General features: G+C 46.3%; 2 protein-coding genes across 2 annotated transcripts in view; one reads left to right on the forward strand and one right to left on the reverse strand.

Moving 5' to 3' along the window:
• LOC119446078 (uncharacterized) overlaps positions 1-13,130 on the forward strand; it is a 47,625-nt gene extending 34,495 nt beyond the window's left edge. The window contains exons 18-22 of the mRNA XM_049664845.1: positions 497-651; positions 1,719-1,791; positions 6,485-6,547; positions 7,210-7,285; positions 12,865-13,130. Of these exons, the coding sequence (XP_049520802.1) occupies positions 497-651; positions 1,719-1,791; positions 6,485-6,547; positions 7,210-7,285; positions 12,865-13,017 (520 nt within the window). The 3' untranslated portion in view covers positions 13,018-13,130. The remainder of the gene's footprint in view (positions 1-496; positions 652-1,718; positions 1,792-6,484; positions 6,548-7,209; positions 7,286-12,864) is intronic.
• Positions 13,131-17,479: 4,349 nt separating this feature from the next.
• LOC119446079 (erythroferrone-like) overlaps positions 17,480-23,121 on the reverse strand; it is a 51,287-nt gene continuing 45,645 nt past the window's right edge. The window contains exons 7-9 of the mRNA XM_049663890.1: positions 21,864-22,072; positions 20,254-20,332; positions 17,480-18,679 (exon numbers count right to left, since the gene is read on the reverse strand). Of these exons, the coding sequence (XP_049519847.1) occupies positions 18,581-18,679; positions 20,254-20,332; positions 21,864-22,072 (387 nt within the window). The 3' untranslated portion in view covers positions 17,480-18,580. The remainder of the gene's footprint in view (positions 18,680-20,253; positions 20,333-21,863; positions 22,073-23,121) is intronic.

A 23,121-nucleotide genomic window follows, 5' to 3' on the forward strand; every position in this document is an offset into this window, starting at 1 on the left:
TGCGAGAGTGGCTTTTGACCGCTCTTTGAGTGGAAATAAACTGATCGATCGATCGATCGATCGATTGATTGATTGAGAAGGTGCTTGGTAAGCCGCAAAAGACGCAAGAAGGAAATACAGGTGGCGACGCCGCCTTGAAATTCGCGAAACAGCACGCCGCGACGTCATAGGTTTAGACGCCGTATTTTTAGGTCTTTTATCTGTAAAAATAGACTGTAATGAATTCTAAAAGAGCCATAGACTGAACTTTGAAAGCTTCAATAACTTTTACTAAACCACAGCGGCCGAAATACGAAGAAGAAATACATTACAATCCGTGACGTCACACCGACTTACCAGTCGTTGGTTTTTTGGGCAAATTTTAAAAATACAACATTGACCATGATTTTCTATTCTAACCTATTACCACGAAATCAACGAAAGTAGAGTTTTTCAAGAATAATTTATGAATCTAAACTAATTCGGTGTTTCCGTTTAGTGCCCTTTAACTTGCGAGCCCTGATGTGCTCGTTTGTTGTTTCGACTTCTGCCACCAGGAGTGCAGCGAGTTCTGCGTGGCGCAAAGGTGGATAGCGACGTGTGGTTGCTTCTCTAAAATGTACGCCGTCAAGCATCGCATGAAAGGAACAGTGTGCGAATATGTCCCACATAGTGAGTGAAGATTCTTTTTTTTTCTGTGTTTTTCCTCATAGTTCTGCATTCATTAGTGCACTCTCATCAAGAACGTCGCAGCGATAAAGCTGCACGCCTTACATAACGCTGCTTACATAACGCAGCTAGAATGCCGGATGTTTGTTTGTTATAAGCAGGTGGCTGGGCGGTTGGGGGGAGGGGGGAGGTGCTCTGTCCTATCTTTTTTTACTCCGTTGTATCTTTGCACAGGGCCTTACTTGTTCACTATGAGCCAACTAGTCCGCAACAGAGCACTTCTTGAAGAAATCAGGCGTTGGCCATTATCCTGCAGGTCATGAGAGGGAAAAATTGTCGTCCACCTAACTGTGCCACGAAGGTACGAAGGAAACTCAAACAATAATCTCATAAAGAAAGCTTCGCAGTTGAAAAAAAAATTCTGATTATCACTAGCAACTGCGCTAGCTCGCTTTGATCAGAGACTATCACACAGGTCAGATTGCACAAATCAGCGCAGATCAGAAGCCATCGCAGCAGGGAGCGACGAAAGCATTGTTACAGCTTTCAAGGACAACAGACCTGCACGAATGAATGTACTTTCATTTGGTATTCATTGAGCTGCGCGTGATCCTGTGCTGCGATAATCTGCATTGGCGGTGATCATAGCCAGCGGTGATCACGTGTCAATGGTCCCTGTCTAACTCTCTAGACGGGCACCAGGTGCTCGGCGTGCATGCGTGAACAAACAAATGCATTGTGAAAACAATAGCGTTCGTTTTTTTTTTTATTACAAAGGCATCAGGTTGATTACGCGCGGCCGGCAGAATTGGACTTAAGTGGCCCATCCCTGCGCAAGGCCCGCGAGTCTCGTAATGTGGAAAAAAAAATCCAAAAAAGTGCGGCACTTACACGAATGTATACAACATAATTCTTGAACACCACAAACTCGCGTTTTGTGGCATAGTTGTTTGTTTGGGATGCTGCGATACGATGTTCTGGAACACTAGAGCATGTATGCAACTAGAATGCATTAAAATGTTAACTTCTATAAACTAAACTTTATTCTTTTGTGTGTTCTTTCTGCGCAGTGCGTTGCATCGACGAACTGATCCGTCAGAAGTGGTTCGTGTCCTGTCAAAACATCTGCACCCGAGGATGCAAGTACGATGGAGCGTCAAAGCTTTTTTTCCTCAATAGTTGCTTCGACGCTCCCCTTTCTGTCACAACGGAAGCGGACCGCGACATGTGAAAGCATCGGCTGTTTCTCACAGCTGTTCCAGTCTCGAAATATTGAGCACTAATGCCATATCGTACCATTAGGTATTTCGCTATGGAGGTAAAAAACTAAAGGACGTGTGTTACGAGAAAAGTGCCTTGTCAGAACAATTCACCCCATTACAATTTACGTTATAACCAAATAATTATTTAGGTAAATTGAAGGGAATTGCTCGAGCAACAACAGAAGTTGGTTATGATAGCCATACAGACGAAGTTACAGTTGCACAGTTGCCTAAATACATTCCAGGGCTGATCTCGTCCTTTATACATTGTGCATGTGTGCTGCCCTGTGGTGCAGCATTCGTATTTGATAAATCACATGGTTTTGCTTGTGTTCATTTCACGATCACTGTGCATATGAAGCTTGTGCACTGATGTATTGTAATCTTGTGGAACCAGAGGGCATAGGACCCGCGTCTCCATGGTATATTACAGGGCTGAATTGTTGCTGGTGTTTAGGGGCTGCTGTTCCAAGTGGGACTACTCGTCTACAAAGTAATATTTTATTGCGATAGCAATTATATGGACACTTCAACGGGATTTTTGCCGTCGGCGTCGTCGTCGCCGTCGCCGTCAGGTTCCGTATAGATTCCAAGGGCGATAAAATCGTCGCCGCGCGCCCTACGAGTAAAAGCGCGCGGGGGACGCGCGCTATCACGGAGAGCCAACGCACGGCGGAAAGCAAACGCGATTGTCGCCCAAAAGGCCGTGGCGGTATGGGGGGGAGGGAGGCGGGGCGACGCTGTGCTACGGCACCAAATGCTTATCTTGCAACCCAGCGCAAGGAGAACTGGCAACGCAATCTCCCACGCGAAAGCAAAAAAAAAAAAAAAAAAAAAAACTCTGCCAACAAATACGCTTGCACTGGCTGCGGTGCCGTCGCCCGCACCATCTCTTATCTTTCACAGGGCTCTGACCTTTGTAAATGCCGCTCAGTTTCCGTTGAAGCGATAGACTGCACGATTCTTCGCCCGCTGCAGAGGCCGCGCCAGCGTTTTGACAGTCGTTGTCTGCGGTGATTCAGTGTGATCTATTCATGTTTGCTGACACCACGCTTGTCAATTCAGTTAGAAAGCGAATGTGTCCAAGTTTATGCGGCCGATAAAGCTACTCTACTGTCCCTGCTCCGAATAGCTCTCTACCAATTTGCTATCGCAATCGATGCTTCGCCTTTCGGGCGAAACTGCGACATTTTTTAACACGAAAGTGTTTTATGCCGGGGTCCACCAAGACTTCACTGACGTATTTCCGTCACGGAAATACGTCAGCTTACAATGTACACGAACATAATACAAAGAAAGAAACCAGAAGAAAAAGTTCCACAAACATGCAAAATTTGGAAATCGAACCCACGACCTCTCGGTCCGCGACGATAGATCGCCGAGCGTTTAACCCATTGCGCCACAAACGCATTTGCTACACAGACGCGCCTTATATATCTAACACTCCTCCGTGTACCCGCGCTCTTGCTCGGGGCCCGCCTACGAGCAGAAAAGAGAAGTACTGCATTATGACACTAACGCGCACCGACAGTGAACGCTTCGGTGGTCTCAGCACTACGACGCCTCGATGCCAGCATTCGAAGGGACGCTGGCATCAAGAAGCACTACCAACGCCACCTAGGTGGCGTTCACCGTACTCAGCACAGCGGAGCGTGGCCTCCGCAATTAGCTCTGAAAATGTTTCTGAAGTTGATCGCGGAGGCTGCAATTACGACGCGCTGTACGCGCTGATTTGACTCGGTGACGATTCAGTTACGTGCTTTTGTCTTGCGCGTTGTATTAGTGTGTCAGTTACGTGCTTCGTCTTTCGCGTTGTGCTAGCGTGTGCAGCGTAGTGCAGCTTCCATATGCACGACGGTTGCTCATGGTCATCGACGTTGGTAGTCGTGATGGAGGAGACGTGCCACCAGGCGTCAGCGTGGGTGCATCAACGCCTAAGGGCGCTTTAGCCACAAAACACCAATAGACATTATATATCAATGTGCAATAAACATTACACTACTTCTGTGAAGACACGTTTCACTTTCGTGTTCTATACCGATTCCTATATAAGAGGGATCAACCACATTTTTTTATTCGAAAGCGTCAAATGGCCTATTTAGCGAAAAAGTCGGCGTATGTAGTCTATAGTAGCGAAACGGCAGGTGAAATCCAATTGGCTGCGACACCACGTCACGAGCGCACCTCGACGGAGCAGATCGGGTGAAAGGGAACACGTGCTGCTTCCTTAGCGCGCCAGGTGTTGCGTGAGGGGAAAGGGCATCGCCGCGACGCCACGTCACACTCGGAAGCCGGCACGCGGTCCGTATCTCTCTCTCTCTCTCTCACCCCCACTGGGCTTAGCTGCTGCGCTCACCTGCCTGCCGGCAATGGTGGCCGCTGCCGTTTCTTCGGTCTCTCGTCGCGCAGGACGTCGGCGGCATGCGGCATTGGCACCGCAGGCTGCTGCTGCTGCTTGCTGGCTCGAGCAGCACGTACCACTATGGTATATTACTCGCAGCACAAAACTCGAAGGACGGGCTAGCGGCGTTCAATTGGACATTAATGCCTTCGCATTCACAACTCATAAGAAGCGCTTAGGTAGCCTCGAAATTTTGCACATCAGGTTGATTAACATCAGGTAATAGTATCTAACTTACTACTGCCTCGCAGGCGTTAACGCGGCGAGGGCTGCGCTCCGTTTGTTTACCTTCTGTATTAACACTTGCGCACCACAAAAGAGGCACAGATTGACTTGCCCTGCATGTTATAGTAATAGCCATATTTTTTTCGCCTGCTTCTACGGGTTTGTAGGACCTGTTCTACGTTGTTTCTTGAGGTGAGAGTAGGTAAGATGCGAGGCCAACGAATAGAACTATTAGGCGCATATGTTGCGGTCAGCCTAGGTGAGTGGGGTGGGGGAGTGGTCGGAGTTGGCACTGGCGCTGACGTCGTGCTCAGGCTATAGACCAGGACACGAGTAAGATGGCTGGATGCGAGGAGAACAATGACCACTTATTGTGCCGCTGTCCTCAATTTGAAGCAGAAAGACAATCTATGTTCATCTCATTCAGGAAACTAAATGATCGTCCCTGAGTATACTAGAACGCCGTCCCCACCGATCATCAGTTAAGAAGACAGTGAAGGCACTTTTGTGCTTTCTGAGAGCGTCTAGTTTGTACGAGCGCCTTTGACTCTGTAGCACTGTCCATGCACGTCTCTATACCCCCTCTATCTCTCTCCCTTCTTTTTCTTCTCCTTCTGCCTTCCCCCAGCGTACGGTATGGCCAACTGGACTCTTGACTGGTTAACAGCCCTGCCTTTCTTATATCCCTCTCTCTCTCTCTCGCACACACCCATTCTCCGACGAAATAGACGGGGTGCGCGGGCGCGTGCTGCAAGTGAAAGCGCAGCTAGTGCTTGCATGTATAACGAGCGACACGTCGCGCGTTTGAGAGCGTTTGAGAGCGTGCCTTATAAAAGTGTACCTGTGTTTCAAGCTTACGTCAGTCCAAAATTGGAGGCGTGCTTGAGCTCGAGCTCAAGCCCTCTTTGAAGGTCTCATCGTTCCCGGTGCTACATACAGCATCAGTGAGCTTTTGTGCGGCATGATGCGAGATTTGCTGACCAAATTATCCAAATATCTAAATCATAATATGTCCGAGTATACGAGTACATCTCGTTGTAAAGCGTTTCAAACATTACGCCGAACTCGTGTGTCCTTAGAAATTCCAGATTCAGGGTAGCGCAGGCTTGTTAGATTGAAACGGTACACCAGAACCCACGTGGATGGGACTTAGGTGTACACCCGTAAAATAGCTCTGGTAGCGACATCTTACGATGGTGCGTCCCAAAGTTCGCGCTCACGGGTACGCCTTACTGGTAACTCTGATTATTTTACGTCAGCGTATCTACTCCACTTTAAAACACTATAGTAAACTATATCATCGGACAACTTTCTGTGGCAATTAAGAAATGGCTATAGGGGCCGAGCTTCTTCATTTGCATCAATGCGCGAAGTAGCGTGACAGAGTTTGCAAAGAAGATTTACCTTTCTGTTTCGGCTTCTTGGGGCGTATACAGAAGCAGCCACGGCAAGCAGCGAATCACTTGTTACTTGCGGTGGCTTCGTATTTTCCGAAACGCCGGAAGAGCTCATGTGAAAACTAAAATTCAGACTGAACGTTGAGCGGTGCACATTTCTTACTGCCCACAGAAGAGGACGGACTCTTGGGCTATAAGTGAAAGTGTGTTTTCTCCTGGCGTGAGCATCAGTCCGTGGATTGTTGGCGACGTAGCTGTTGTTGCTCCTCCTCTTCTTTATCGCAATGTGAATGTCGCAGTAAAAATTATGCATATGTTTTCAGTTCCCCAGCTTAAAGAAACGCGAATGAATATTCGGGACTATCTTCAGGAGCACCGTCACGACATCGCTTCCGTTTCTTTTTGTTATTGCTTGAGAAAGTTGCCCTAGCGTCGAGAGTGACAATACTCTTCTTCTGCTAGGTTTCATGCATTCAAACTCGCATTTGTATTAAATTTAACGATATACATCGTTTTTTTTTACTTCTCTCTTTTTCCTTTTTTTTTTGCAGAGACACTCGTTATAGAGGACTGATGTTCCAAACCGGATTCATCACGGATTACATAAGATACGAGTAAGTGTTTCTGAGCATGCGTTTTTTTTTCTTCTTCTTCCTTTGCTCATTGCGCGAAAGCGTCAAATGGCCCGTTGAGCGAAAAAGCCGGCGTCTGTCGTCTGTAGTAGCGAAACGGCAGGTAAATTCCCATTGGCTGCGACGCCACGTCAAAAGCGCTGCGACGCCACGGCACGAGCGCGTCTCGACGGAGCAGAGCGGGTGAAAGGTGACACCTGGGCGATAGCGCGCCAGGTGCTTCGTGAGGGGAGATATGGCATCGGCGCTACTCCACATCACCCTCACTCTCCCAAGCCTGTGATATCTGCGCGTTCCTTGTCCGCGCAAGCTCTCGCCTACGTTCTAACTGCGCCTCGGTAAGGCCAAATCAAAACGCGCCAAGTGTCTCAACGTGCTCGCTTGCCCGCGACGAGTTTATAACTCGAAGGACCGTTCAGCGGCGTTCAATTGGACATCAATGCTTTCGCATTCACAACTCATAAGAAGGGCTTAGGTGTCCTTGAATTCTTTTTATTGTTCATTTCTTGTACTTCTCTGCACTACGCGTGATTTTGGTTCAGCTTTACGTTAGCGCTCAGCGTACAAATGAGCAGCAAAACACAATGAATATCCTCATCGCCGAGTATTTTGCTGCGATTTATTTGCCTCTTCTTCTGATGCAGAAACCTCGAGGCAGACCTCACGGTCGTCCTCGGCTCCACGAAGCGCAAGATTGTGAGCAACCTGCCAAGAATGACGGTCTGTATATAGATGTACCATCCTGTCTATTCATGTTTAAGCACGCACGTCACTGAAGCTCTGTCTCGTTGTTCAGTTGTGTTTCTTTCTTTCTTTCTTTTTTTACAGCAATATCTTATATTTTTCCAGCACGAAATCACTAGGAAAAACTTGGAACGCGACAAAGTAATCTGAGTGTACGCTAAGGATTTCACAACAAGTGATATAACGGTAAACAAAAGGTTTAACGGTGACGGATAGAAATCAATGTAGGGTAAAGAGCAAAAAGAGGCGGAATATGGAGAAGCGGAATAGTACAGGTCATTAAATGCGTAGGGAAGGTAGCTGGTGATCTATCAGAGTAAGATATCAGGTGCTAAATAAAGCAAAACGCAGTTGGGTCCAGTCGACGAGGAGATGGCACTGCAGATAAGGAAACTTTCAGGAATATGATGGTTCCGGCTAACAGATGTAATTGAAAATCTCTGCGAGAAGGGCATTCGTTCTGTAGCATATTTAAGCCGCGGCAAGCGATTATAATAATGATAATGGGTTAATCTACACAAAGCTTGTTCTTGGTCTATTCGGTGTCTAATAACGGACGTGTTCGCGGCTAAAATGACGGAACACACACAAACAGAAAACCGACCACCCGTGTCGTCGGTATTTTTCCTCTTTGTGTTTTGTATTTGTAGCTGTAAAGATGCCCTTTGTCTTTCTTATAGATGTTGGAAACTTAAGAGTCCGAGTACCGTATTTTTACAGTCAACCTACGACGATCTTTATCATCGTTGATACCCATTCTTGTCGTTAGTTACACTGGCCCTGTTTTAGTCCTTGTTGCTTTGTAAGTCATTCTTTCTTTTTTTCTGGGGGGGGGGGGGGGGGGGGGTAGGGGGGGTAGTAAGGGGCATGCCTGGTGGCTGGTCATCCAGAAGTGAGGAAATATTGAGGTACATATATATATATATATATATATATATTGTCACGTAGTAGTGACGCTGAAGTAAACAGTAGTAAAACTGTGTATGACGAAAATGGTTGTTTATTGGGCGAACCTGTGCCCACGAAAGCAAGCTACACTCGAAGCACAACGAAAGCGGCGAACACAGTCGGCGGTCGGCGAAATCTGATCAGCGGCGAGACGCGTCGGCTTTTATACCTGAGTCATCGAAGGTTCCAGATTAATCCCTGATGCCCGCGTGTCTTCCAGAAAGTTCTAGACAATTCGCGTCGGTCACACAATCAGATAACATAAGCGTCAGTGAAAACAGGCAAGGAAAAGAAGCATCGATAACGTTCTAGAAACTTCCGATACAGGCGCGTCCTGCGCCGAGCGATAACGTTTAACTTTGGTTAGCTGGTGGAAAGCGGTCACCGGTGAAAGATAAACATGTATACGTGTCAATATATTAAAAGCTAATCACTTCAATCAAAAAGAAAGGCTTGAAGTTTCGCGCGCCTGTTGTAGGTTCGAACTGTGGCCAAATTATTGGCATAGCTCATATCTGCATTCACAAGCTGCGGGTGGGATCGCGTGATGTGTTTGAGGTGTTGGCTAACACAAGAAACAATTTTTTTTTGTTTTTTTTACGCCCATTAATCGAAAGAGCGCCTGCTTATTATTGATGTCTCGCGCGCCTGCTCGTGCTATTGTGGCTTTAAGGCGTACATAGCAATAAAACAGTTAAATAAGGCATAACTAACGGCTTGTTCAGTCAACTGCGGTCAATACCAGCCTTGAAATGAAATTGCCAGTAGCGAGGAAGAAACACTGTTGGTTTGTGTAAATAAAAGGGAGTTGTAGCGAGTGGTAGTCTCGGCTACAATGTTGGCATTTTGGCCGTACTATAGGTGCCGTATTTAACGCGGGGAATGGTGTTGTTAGATCTAGGGAACATTGTCAAAACGCGCCGGGTAGTTCATAAGAGTCGACAAGGAACTCCACATAGTATAAATTGTGCATAACTCCTGGCCAATCAACGCACTTCCCAAGTGGCGCCATTGTAACAAAACATCCCCCTTGTTTACAGCTCATTTTCATGTGTGCTTGTCAGAACTTGTGTCAATTTATCTGTAGTTTTCGTTCACAAAAAAAAAAAAAACACTGAATGTGCACATGATAAGCATTTTTTAGTTAGCGCTGGTATTGTTCGGTTTCCAAACACGCCTATTATGCAGAGCACAGTGCACAATAGAATATAAATTTCTTGCTTACGCACAAGGCAATTAACTGATCTAATGAATTGAATTATGGGGTTTTACGTGCCAAAACCAGTTCTGATTATGAGGCATGCCGTAGTGGGGGACTCCGGAAATTTGGACCACCTGGGGTTCTTTGAATACAAAATTATTTCAGTTAGGGGGACGCCGACGGCGAAGCACATATCTGTCGCCATGATTCTCAGCGGCTTCTTTAAGGTTCTTGTCAGCAGTTTAAAACTTCTGTCATGCGTTCAAGCAGTAGAAAAAGCGCCAAGTGTAAACCTAACTTGGGCAGGAGGTATTGGTAGGCTAGTTGTTATGTTGTTATTAATTTAAAGCAGCACACTTGTTTTGTTAAGAAATGAACGCACACTATATCAAATAAACACGAGTGCTCGTGTCTGTGCTGTTTAGTGTTCGTCCAAGTCCCAACGTGTTCGCTGCCTTGAGAACGTAAATGCAAAATGTAATTTTTCAATCACTTGGACACTATTTTTCTCAACTGCTTACGGTATATGTGGCACCTGTGAAACGAAGCGAAAGAATTGTAAATTTATTTGGTCTACAATTTACATATTCCGTCCACAATATAGTAGTGCATATAAAGGACCAACACGAGACACATCGTGTGCTTTTTTACTGCCTGCGGGCACCAACTACGCGAGAGTTAAGTTTTCTCATTGAAAGAGCGCCGGGGGCAAACATTTGCGTGTGAAAGTTTAGGTACGTGAGCGTAACCTTTCGATGCGATTAACATATTATTTGCCGACTTCAGGCATTTTGAGCCTGCCTGCCTCCACCCATCCAACCATCCATCCATCTGTCCGTCCATCCATCCGTCCGTCCATCCCCGTACGTCCTTTCACGCCGACTTAGTGGCCCAAGCTGTCTAATAGCTTGGGCCACTTGGCTGTCGTGGTCGTTGAATCGTCTTCACTCCAGCTTCGTCATCCGACTCTCTCCATTCCGCCGTCGCCACGCCGTCGTCTTCAGCCATTGTCACCACACCTGTCGTCATGCCATTGTCCTCGTGCCATCGACGTCATACCACCTACGTCATTCCATCGACGTCATTCTTTCTACGTCATTCTGTCGAAGTCATATAGTCGCCGTTATGCCGTCGTGCTCAAGCCGATCTTGGCAAGCGAGTGCCATAGCAACGTGGAGCGATACTGAAGAGCAGTGCGAGCGCAATACCCGAAACAATGGAAGGCTCAGAATGGCCACCACTGATTCTAAATCAATATTTCTTCAGCAATACGATGCTTCGCTACATTGCTTGAATTGTAATCGCGTCACCGTCATCAGTCATCGGGAGATGGGTTCTACCGGAACCTTTCGATAAAGGCTAATTGGAAAGTCACCGGCAGTACCCTACGTTGCCTGTTGCCTGGTACCATTCGGAAGCACTGCAGTTCTAGCCCTCGATCGGCTTAACTGATGGGTATAAATGTATGTGAATAGCGATGTGGGCGAGCTGGCCGTTCTCTTGGTCCTTCTCTTGCCATTCATTCCTCCTTTTTTTACTTTTCTTTTCGCACATCAGCGCTTCGCACTGCAGAAGTTTACACCATGTATATAAATGAATATATTGTTGAATTCTGTGCAACACTATGTGAGAACCTGCCGGGATTGCCAAAGACGTAAAATGCCACCATTGAAGCCGGCACGGTCTCCTACAACCCATACAGCCTCCGGAAATTCCATTTGCAAAAGTGGGAATGGATTTACTTGGCCCTTTTCCCACATCATCGTCCAGGAAAGCGGTGGATCGTAGTTGCAACTGACTACCTAACTCGATATGCCGAGACAGGGTCTCTTGTTAAGGGTACAGCCATTGAAGTAGCGGAATTTTTTGTCACGCACATTGTACTACGGCATGGCGCTCCTAAAGTTCTGATCACGGACCGAGGAACCATATTTACTGCTCATTTGACACAGTCCATTATGAAACTGACGCACACCAGTCACAGAAAAACCATCGCATATCATCCGCAGACAAATGGACTGACTGAACGACTCAACAGAACGCTGACCGATATGTTATCAATATACGTGGACATGGAGCACCGAACATGGGACAAGATCCTACCATACGCAACGTTCGCGTACAATACCGCAGTGCAAGAGACGACTCGAATGACACTTTTCCAACTCGTTTTTGGCCGGACCGTCACCACACCCTTAGATGCAATGCTACCTGTAGATGAGACCTCGGAAAATAAGCATGATATCAGCGACTTCACAGAAAGAGCTGAAGAGGCACGGCAGCTGGCGCGACACCGCATTCAGCAGCAACAGCAAACCGATGCGAATCGATATAACTTGCGACGAAGAGACGTCCAGTACGCACCTGGAGACAGGGTATGGGTGTGGACTCCTGTACGGATGCGCGGCCTATCTGAAAAGATTCTTCGTCGTTATTTTGGCCCGTACAGGATAATTCGCCGACTTAGCCCCTTGAACTACGCAGTTCTTCCAGAAGGTCAAGTAACCTCTTCACGACGGCGGCATCGCACCGAAGTCGTTAATGTCGTCCGAATGAAACCCTACTACGACAGACAATAACAGACAATTGGCCAACAAGCTTTCCGAATGACAGCCTAGAAACCACCGCCTTCTTTATAAGCATCGGGACGATGCATTCTTGGAAGGGGGACAATGACACAAGGTGCCTTCAAATCTCCCGCGCCCGTCCATGTGTTGCTACGTACGAAAGATAGCAGCAGCGAAGCGGCCAACACGTGCGCACAAGGCACGTGCGATGGGAGCAAGAGATCATCAGGCTGGGCACGAAGAAGAAGAAGACGCGTGGAACGCTTGGCGAAGACTGTGTGCGTTGGAGCGAGACTCTTGCTTAGCTGTTTGTCGGGTACAAGTTCACCCAACGTTAGCTAATTAAAGTACCTTCACTCAGCTGTGCGTTACAATATCATGGAATTCGCATTCATGCTTGCCTTATATACTGGTTTAATTAAGTGTAACGTCGCGTTTGCAGGCTCTCTTTCCGCCGTGGTGGCTTATCGGCTATGACGTGGCGCTGCTAAGCCCCAGGTAACGGGATCAAGTCCCTCCCCCGGCGGCCGCATTTCGATGTAGGCGAACAGCAAAAACGGTCATGTATCGTGCATTCGGTGCACGTTAAAGAGAACCACCTGTGGCCAAAATTAACGCGGAGTCCCCCACTACGGCGTTCTTTATAATCAGATTGTGGTTTTGGCGCGCAAAACCACAGAATTTATTTTTGGTTGACTCTGTGGATTTGCTTCAACTGCACTTTCATTTTTCTCGCACCAATTTCAGGCACTTTGCCTACATTAGAAAACGGCAATCTCAAACTAATAAATTTGATTTCGTCACACCCTCGTTTCTTTCTTTCTATTTGCATCATCCAGATGGCCGACTTCTTGCTCTACCTTTCCGGTCATGTGAGCATGTGGTTGGGCGTGTCGCTCATCGCGGCGGGCCCCCTGGTCGTCGATGGCGTCAAGTATGTGCAGCGGTTGCTCGACGCATTCGCCACCTCCATGGGCTTCGTCGTGGACTAGTGACGACACATGTCTAGCGCGCGGACGTCTTGCACATGCCAGGACTGCTGTGGTTACGGAATCGACCTGCCACACCATTGCAAAGCCCGCCTCCTACTAACAAAACGGACAGATAAAAGACAAATGCAGAAATAAATGTTTTGTTGATTTATTCATTTGTGACGCACCCACAGCGGCTGTCAGAGCCATCCCAACACGTATGAGGAATTTGGGGAATCGGGGAGAAGCAGAGAGAGAAATGTGAAGTGCAAGGCAGAGAGATGGACTAAACGAACTGTCCGCGGCTGGCGACTATGCACTAGATGGAAGGGGAAGATGGTAGAAAAAGATAAGGAGATTAGGGAATTGGGAAGGTAAAGAAACGCATAGCAGCTAGGCGACAGGCTGTAAGAGAGACTGAGAGAAACGCAATTGCCAAGGACACAAAAGGAACTTGCACGTGATAAATTAAGAACAAAGTGAGGGAGGAAGGCGCACACAACGGACGTGCACCATTTCGGCTCATTTGTCTTCTGAAACGTACCTGCGTCTGTACAGAGAACTACTGAAAGAATTGTGAAATTAAATATGTCGATAACCTTTAGGCACGTCAGGAGTAATTTGTGGGCAAACTTAGAAGTATGTGCCGTAATTAAGTACGACGTGGAAAATTACTTAAGTAACGTTAATTGTTCTTTGTTATTCCAGGTGTACAAAAGAGAGCGTCGTGTAAGGACTGTGTTACGTAACGAAATAAAACTTGGTTGAAATAAAATGCGATTTTCTTAGAAGCGCACTGGAGTACCTCCAAAGTTGTAGGTGTTTCGAACATCGTAGGAAGTTATCACATTTGTGTTAAACGCTGACCTAGAGACAGACTAAGACATTTCGCACCTGCGAAATACAGAGGAAAAAATTTAAAATTAACTTCTGCTGTATTACGAGCTAAAACCACGATCTGATTATGAGGCACGCCGTAGTGGGGGACTCCGGTTTAGTTTTGACCACCTGGGGTTCTTTAACGTGCACCCATTGCCCGGTACAGGGGCATTCTTGCATTTCGCCTCCATCGAAATGCGGCCGCCGCGGCCGGGATTCGATCCCGCGACCTCGTGCTTAGCAGCGCAACTCCTAAGCCCATAAGCCACCATGGTGGGTTGAAATACAGGGAGCATCAATATAACACGAAGCAGAAATAAATTTGCGGTTTTTACGAAACACGATAGGTGAATTCAAAGTGGCAATGTGTAAGACAAGCCGTAGACGATGTCCGAATGGCGTTGCAACCCTTAAAATGCTCTTTCTTTGAAATGGTGTAATGCCGAAACGCGCTTTACTTTCATCTCGAATACACAAACGGGAACGTGACCGCCTCGTGCTCTCAATGAACCTGCAACTTTTTATTGAATGCCATAAAGACTGCACCAGTTCTCATCATACTAGTGAAGCTAAGCAGCATTGGGCTTGGTCAGTCTTTTGGAGGAAGACCACCCCGTAACGCTGAGTGCTGATGACTATCCTTCGGTAGAATGGCTGGGGTGTCCACCTTGCTGGTGCAGCTGGTGTACGGCGGCAGATGCACATCTCTTCACCCCACTGCTTGATAGTTACACGGGCACAGTGTAGGCAGAAAGAGCAAATTGCAACGTTCACGCTTCTTAGTCCGCCAGCAAGGCAAACATCTCCTAATTTTAACGAACAGAAAGAGAAAGGAGTTTTAACGAAAGTCAGCATCTCTCTCATTCACTGGCACTTCGTTGGAAAGCAGTTATTGCAGCACAGCTTTCGAGAACTTGACCTTGGCCATCAATCTGGTTTTCCTAGAAAAATGACTCCGCTAGCGTTTGTCATATCAATCTTTTTGCCTGTAAGGACGTGGATTGTAGTGCCGTTGCATCTTCGCGATATCATACGGACACATATCAACCACATGGGCTTGTTTTCCTGCAGCTTTGTTGCTTGTCACTTGGAAACGGTATTCGTAGCAAAAAAAAAAAAAAAAAAAACAAATAAAAACGCGGGTGTGTTTTATTCTATACTCCGTTCGTTCCTCTTTGAGGTGTCTCTAGATATCGAAAGGCTTCGCTTTCAGCTTCCAACTCGATTTCATTGAAGGCCATACATAGTAGCCAATAAAATGCAACAGATGCCGTAGAGCCATCGAGTATCAATTTCATGTTTTTTTTTTATTTCACTGTACACCTATTTCTGTATACGCTCTGCGATCTTTGAGCAGTCTATGCAGATGGTAACTAAGCAGAGGATTGATTCCACCAGCGCCAGCGCGGGCGAGCGGCTATTTAGCGCATATGGCGAGGGAAAAAAAAAAACGGGTTCGAGCTCTGTGCGGCATATGGCACTAATGTAATACGTATTATATACTATATTGCAGTCTTACAAATTATCGAAGGTGACTAATACTATTGTGATACAGCTGCAATATTTAAAAAGCAACAGGTACGTCATGAAGTTTGCTAATAGACTGAAAAAGGAAATAGTTACATTAATATACAACCAAAAAAGTATCTGATCCTTCTGGTTTCATAAATGAATACCTCTGGAGAGACCACTGCCAAGACTTGCGACATACGTTTTATGAAAAGGAAAAGCTACGCACCAACTATGGCGCCCAGCATCTTTATTACGTGATACCACATTTAATAAACAAAAATCCTATTGCACTGCCAATTACCGAGAAAAGCACTTCTCGCTGTGCCTTGAAAAAAAAAAGTATGCCTACCTACCCAATACCAATTCAGTAGTGACGGACTGCGTCAGCAATTGCTAACTTTTGTTGTTCACGATAGTTATTGTCATGTTTTCATCATGGTTCATAATGTCATCTAGTTTGTATGGTGAAACTTTGTTGTTCACAATAGTTAGTGTTTTTATGATAGTTCATAATGTCATCTAGTGTTTGTATAGTGAAATTCTTGATGTTATCATATCTTACATATATTGTGTACCCTTGCAGCTATATGTGGTTTACACCACATTTTAACTCTCTACAATTTCTTTTCTAGTTTGTTGCTTTTGTATCCCGTGATGACTGTTCTCTAATTATTCACACTGAATGTTGTGCTTACAAGTAGCTGGCTCTTAGTCAGGCATTTATATTCCTTTTCGCCAGCGTCCTGGCCAACTTGTTCACGATTGTCTGAATAAACATATCAGTGTCTGTGCGCGCTCGAAGTGCTGCCCCAACCAATGGTCCGCGTCCACGAAGCAAGATAACGAGCGCGCTGCCGAGCGTCGTCCGCTCACGCACAGTTGTGCAATCGAAGCCACGCAGCTAGTTATCTTGTGCCACGTTCGTGACCGCAGCACATTGCGCGTGTTTTTGACGCTATTCGGCGCGTGGCTGACGATACTGACGCGCGAGCGCGATGGCCCCACCACCGAGATCGTATCAGCCCACCAAGTAATCTCGGGGTCCTGACTGGAGTTCACAAACTTTTTAACTGCCTGCGACAGATGGTGCGTCGGACACGCCAGTTCACAGATCGCCGGGCATGGCCTAATCGTGACATTAACTGACCGCAAGGGAGAAGGAAGTTTCCTCTCCCGAGTTATCTTGCTCCGTGCCCTGGACCAATACATTTGAATAAAATTTGTTGCATTTCAAAGACAAAGTAAAATTCTAGTGACTGTACTACACGGAATCTTGATCTAGGGCTTAAAATTGTTTAGGAAAATTGCCGAAATCTTGTAATCTTGAAAAAAAAATAGACGTACGAAGTTCACAAATCCGTAACTCTGCAGCAAAAACAGATATCGCAGTTCTGCAAACTGCACCTGCTAGAACATCTAAAGCGGACAAATTTGGTGTATTAGTTTACAGTTTACGAGAATTTGTTACAATGTTTACGAGGGTTCTGCAAAACTCATTCACGTAATAGTGGTACACTTCGCAACGGTGTATACAACATGAATTTCGTTCGCTTTACATGCATTACTAGGTGCACGTTGTAGCATAATTATATGGTTTTTAATTCGTAACTTACGAAGTTGTAAGCGTTATTGTTCCGTTTTTTTTAAATATATTGATTTACAGCAATCCTTATAAAGATATTCACGGCCCAAATCAAAATTGACGCTTCCTAGGGTCACCAGACTAACATTTTTTCAGTGCAAGAAACCTCAACAAATTTGTCGCAGTAGTAGCTATTTGTTGCAGTAGTAGGGTAGTTGGTAGCGGGTTTGCGTCTGCCCTGCAATGCAGCCAGCACCAGAAAACCGCTGCTTCGCCTTAAAAGTGTGCTCGGCAGAAAGAAAAGCAGAAAAGCGTCGCTTTAATACCAATTCCGGAATCGGCCATCGCCATCTGTATCGTGCAGCTTCCCTTCATTCGTGGCGTACTTGCACCATCTGCCTCTTAATTTACATAAAACAACGCGCATTTATTCTCTATCGGCGTTCGCCAACACGAAAATATATCGAATGTTCACTATCATTGACGTGCTTGTTAGATCAGGGACGCAAAGTCTCAATATTGCTTAAGCAAACATTTATTCACAAATTTATTAAAACACAAAGCTACTTGCATAGACAGACACGTGAATTTAGATCACATGTCAAGTCCATCATCGTCATACAACGCATTGATAACAGAGATACTATAGTACAACAGATTTCAGAGTACTGAGTGCGCAGCAATATTTACAGATCGGAAGCTTTTACTATCGTTCTTCCGATAACTTTGTGAACGTGTATATAAGCCTCCATGGAAGCTTACATTTCCCATGTTGCCTGCAATCAAATATTGAGGCGACAATATGAAATGCTTGTTAAGACGACAGTGATTACCCTGCGTCTCGTCGTACACTTGCATATATAAAGGAACAAACACAACGCGCCTACAAAAAGAAAATACTTATATTAACGTACATAAATATTTGATGAGATGGCCTATTAGAGATGAAAACGAGGTAGAGTCGCACAATAGCTCACAGGAAAACAAATGAGCTGGCTTTAACGTCACTGCTCGAGTTACCGGGTCTCTTCTCGGCAAGTCATTAACATATCTGCAGTGTGTCATTTGTCATAAAGTGAAGATGTTAAGCAAAGCTCTATTTTCAACATGAAGACCAAATTCACTTGTCATATTATGAGGAACCATTGGCACGTAAAAAGCCGAGAGCATAATACTGCAAAGAAATCGGCTGTGTTCTTTCGAAGGCACTTACGCAGCTGAAAACATTGCTCCATATTTTCTCGAGCTGAAACAGAAGTCCGCTGCCTCAACAAGGCAGCCAATCAGCCGAGTTCACCAGAACATTGCCAGATTGTGGTACGTGTCTCTATTAGATGGCAAGTCAGGTTAGTATAGGCGGAAGCATTGGCTAAACGTGTCGAGTAGTAGTTTTTGTGCAGGAGGTAGTAAAAGAATAATTCATACGGTTCACTCAAAGGATGGTGGTCTAATTTGCCGATTACAGGCTGCTCTAAAGATGATGCCGAAAATGACGAAGCGTACCAAACCTAAGCGTTTTCATCACTAATAATAACAAAGGGCCGAGCGACAAGGCGTGAGCACCAATGCTGATAATTTTACTCAGACTGTCACGCGTCGGCGAATGTATCTTCAAAGGCCGACCAGAAACCCGCTGAACTGCGATCCCTCGTGGACGGTAATCTGGTAAGGTGTGCGGTTGTGGAACCACAGCGAGATAACTTGGCCAGCCTGCGACAGTCATGAAAAAAAAAGCACTTATCAGCAAGACTGCTCAGAGCTATGATCTGTACAACTCGTAACTAAGGCTACATGTTCAGTTAATCTCGGCTGACGCAAAATAGCCACAATTAGATGTCAGAGAAAGACCATTCAGCGAGCAGTCGACACCAAAATATTACGATGACCATCACTATCTGCCTTCACTGTCTTCGTTATGCTAACACTGCACGATCAGTTTCCGGAGTCGGTTTCTAGACCAGGACGAATTTTTGTAACCCAAAGTTTGCTTTCTGAGAAACACGTATGGGTTCCCTTTATGGCATTGTGCTGCTTCCGGGTTAATGTCAACTTTAACTTTCACAAACCTTCAACCACTTTGCGTATCACTGCAAAACTGCTTTGCTCATTCAGTGCGCCCGCTCTTTTGAGTTGTCGATCAGCTAGGCCTCACGCTGACATTAGCTAGCCTCCTGGTTAGAGTGTTGACGTGGGCTAACAGGTTCTTATCGAAGTCTAAACAGCGCGAAGGGCAGGATACGTAAAGACAAACGACAAAGCAGCGCTGCTTAGCTCAGATGGAAGGGCGACTGTCTAGGAAAGACGGTGCTCCCGAGTTTGATCTCCTCACCAAACAAATTTTCCTTCAACAGCGAAGCTTTCTTTATAAGAGACCAGTATGCTTTCTGGCATTGTGCTACTTTCGGGTGTAGCACATTGTTTTCTTTCATTTCGCTATTGTTACGAGTGAAAACTCGTCACTGCTTTATTTCAGTGAAGGAAAAGCGATATGCAGCTTGAGAAGAGGAAAAAGTTGTCGGATAAGGTGCTTGAGTATTATGTTCAAGAAACTCCTTTTCTTTGTTTATAACATAGCACAGATTCAGAACGCAATGATCAAGCGACAAGGTAGCGCGCATAATGAAGACTTGACTTTCGGGCTGTGAAGGTCATGACAGTGCGTAGCTTTAAACAAAATTTGAATGCTAGTTTGTTGGCTTCTCGGACTATCATGTCTAATATATATGCCACTTGGTGGCCAGCCTGTTACGATTAATTGCAAGCTCGTGTGACAACAGTCCTGAGTACATATTCTCGTGCATATATTGACACGTTAAATAACGCTGCCATTACCACGTGGAATGCCTCAACAACTTGAGTATGACGATGAGGCTGCATTCAGCAAGATCACGAAACAGCATCATTGTCTTTACTACCTTTGACATGATTGAGAACGAGAGCTTTACAATTCAAGTGACTAGCAGCGTCTCAGCCATCTTTCTATACACAGAATGTCCACTATTGAGTCAGCCGTAAAGTATCAGCGTTTACGACCTGCTTAAAGCAAAGGGACTTTACCTGTCTTTTAGCCTAAAGTCTTTAAAGCGATTTAGGTGACAGGCTGAGTACACTTGAGAGGCACACACGGGTGGCATGTGCCCATGGTGTTATCAGAGTCCTAACATGAAAGATTCGGGTATAGTTAATGCAGGAGCGCGCATAGAGTGAAAACATGGGGAGCACTCGCGGGCAACAAACTTGGGATAACAGAAAATACCTAAATATTGCTGCACTGACGCACTCACCCGAAGCATCAAAGGTCCGCTGGCCGACAGCGACATGGTGTACTCGCCATCACTGAACTCACTCGTCGTGCGGAGCGACCTGAAAAACGCAAAAAACGTAAACAGGGGACACGCGAACGTCGCGACTGATTGAGGTAATCATGCACGTTGTGTAAGATTGCTCCCCGGGACTCGGCAAATGAAAGCTGACGTGATGCTCGGAGTTTCCGCTGATGCGATTGAGAAGCCTCAAAACACAGCCTTATGGCAATCTATAATGAATAGATTTAATGTCAAAGTGGTTGTAGCAGCTACACACAAATGCCACGATTAAAAGTATAATCAGATTAGACGTCCAACGGGAAGGGTGCTCTGTACACATTAACGTGACAAATTTGAATGCACGGGTCACCATGCCCCAATTCCTTTGTGCTCCGTGACCATCCCTCAATGGTTGAGCAGAAAAGAAGGTGATGCTACGCAGGCTTTTCTGTTTAGTGTCGCCTTAACTCACGTCGCAGGAAAGTTGAACTGAAGCAGCAGCACTGACGAACACAACAGAAATAGCAACGAGAGATAAGGCAGGGAGGGCAATAGGTCCCCTAGACGAGCGTTCGGTTTGCTACCCTGCCACGCGGGTAAGGAAAATGTATACAAAGAGCGAAGCAGGAAGAGTGAACACGGGCTGCACGCGGGCAGTTACACAGGAGCGCTATAAATAGTCCCACATGGGCGGTGCACTTCAACTGCACTAGTGCACCAATAGCTTATTGTGCTTCTGACGAATGTGTTCCCGGTCTTGGTATATTTGACTACGTGTACCCAACAAATCGACCATTATCTGCCGCTTCTACCATCAAGATGAGCCCGTGGACACCTCACACTTGCTGTAGACTAGCCCAGCTGCTGCTGCTGCTGCTGCTGCAAGTTTCAAAGACCGTCACGCCACCAAAGCCAAAGTCAGCATGCAAGATGAAAAAAAAAAAAATCACCGCCCAAGCACTCCGTGCAGATGCTTAGCCAGCGAAGCTGAAACGTGCGGCCCCGGTTTTTAGCAGTAGGTTAATCCGATGCTGTGTTGAAGCGTTTCTCAATTGGTTACATGCATGTGTTTCTAGTGGAACGCAAGCGCCAATGGCGGGCGGATGCTGCTAACCACGACGCCGAGCTAACTCGAGAAATAGGACGCATGCGACAACGGCGAGCCGAGGAAGCGGCGTTGCGGGCAGAGCAGCGTGAACGTGGCAATAGCGGGAACGCGTTCGCAGGGACGTTGCGCCTGCTTGGGTACGACGCAGAGAACGGCGTAACTGACGGCGCAGCCAATGGAGACATTGAAACCTGTGGCGAACGGTTTTTCGTTTCGCCTAGCCACATACAGCTTTCGCTGCAAAAACGTCCTACAGACATGGCTGAACGGCAACTCTTATCGCGCCCTCGACTCTTACATACGCGAGGCCTGCTTTGAGCAGTTGAGCCATGTCGAGGTTTTTACCCCACCCCCTCGCAAGCCTTCAAACCATCCCCTCGCTAAATTAATTCACTACTACTACTAACCACTAAAGGAATTCGGCGTTTCTTCGCACATTACTGCTCACGACTATGGCACTCCGCTCGCGATCGATACTCACAGGTTCTTTTGGCACCTGGCGTTCACGCACACGATGAGCGATGCATCGTTGGCGGACGTTTCGAGTTGCTTGCGCAGAGCCCTTGCCGACACAGGCCGGCTCGCGAACGCCGTGGCGAAGAAGAGGTAGAGTCCACTCATGGGTGCCCGGAACATGCCTCGGGTTGCGTTCAGACCAGAGCCACGCTCGAAACTGCCTTCCGCGAACGGCTGCAAGAACAGACGTTGAACATTGAGATAAGTAAGAACGCATTTACCTACTTCCAACTTCACCAAGCTCTTTTAACAGGCAAACTAAGAACAGGAAAAAATAAAACTGTGCACATACGAAAGGAAGTAAAAGGTTGCGCGTTTAGGCTTGCGCGTGTGCGTGCTAGTGTCATCCTTAGGAAATGTGACACTCGAGCCCTAGTGGATATATATATCCTCGTCGCCCACAAGTGGCGCGGTGGCGCCGCGCCGCGGCGAAATGCGACTGCAAAAGGAGAGAGTGGTGCCGTTCTTTCTACTGGCTGCTCCGATCTTTGTACGTTTCCTTCTCTCTGTGCTGATACTGCTCTCGAGCGGGGAACGAAATTATCTGATAAATGTGATAAGGATGCCATGCTGCCTGTCATAGTCGTCGTTTGCTGCTATTGCTTGCGAAGCTGCGATTCATACAGTGCGTCAATATCGAATTCGAACAAAATCGGCTCTCTTTCTCGGGCTTGCCAGAAGAGAGATTAACAATTTTTTTTAAAGATCGATGTGGGAGTGCAAGCAGCAAAATTTAATTTCCACTCCACGGCACCACGCAACATGCGGATGACGAGTAGGGTGCCTCGATGCCAGCGCCTCCAATCTGTTTGACGTCAAGGCACCCTATAACGACGATGCCATGTGCCACGCTCTCGCGTGTTTCGTTTTTATAAAGATGGCGATAGTGTCATCTAGTTGAATACATTGTTGCGCAAATGAAACAGACATAAAGAAGACAAGACATACCACCACGAGCGCTACACATACAACTGATTTCTTACAGAAAACTAGAACAAAATGCACAAGAAAATGCGCATGCGCACATTTTGAATACGACAAAGAAAAAGCAAACCGCATATCGCTTCGAAATTGGCACAGAAATATTGCTGACGCAATCCTATCCGTATTGGTCTTCTTCGTGTCTTTTATTTTCGCTACAATGGCTTCCCCAAGTATGGACCAATTATATCCCCAAAACAAGTTATTTTGACGTGCGATATAGTTTTTCCGCGTGTCTTTCC

Source organism: Dermacentor silvarum, chromosome 3 (assembly GCF_013339745.2).
Source record: "Dermacentor silvarum isolate Dsil-2018 chromosome 3, BIME_Dsil_1.4, whole genome shotgun sequence".
In the NCBI taxonomy this organism is placed as follows: domain Eukaryota; kingdom Metazoa; phylum Arthropoda; class Arachnida; order Ixodida; family Ixodidae; genus Dermacentor; species Dermacentor silvarum.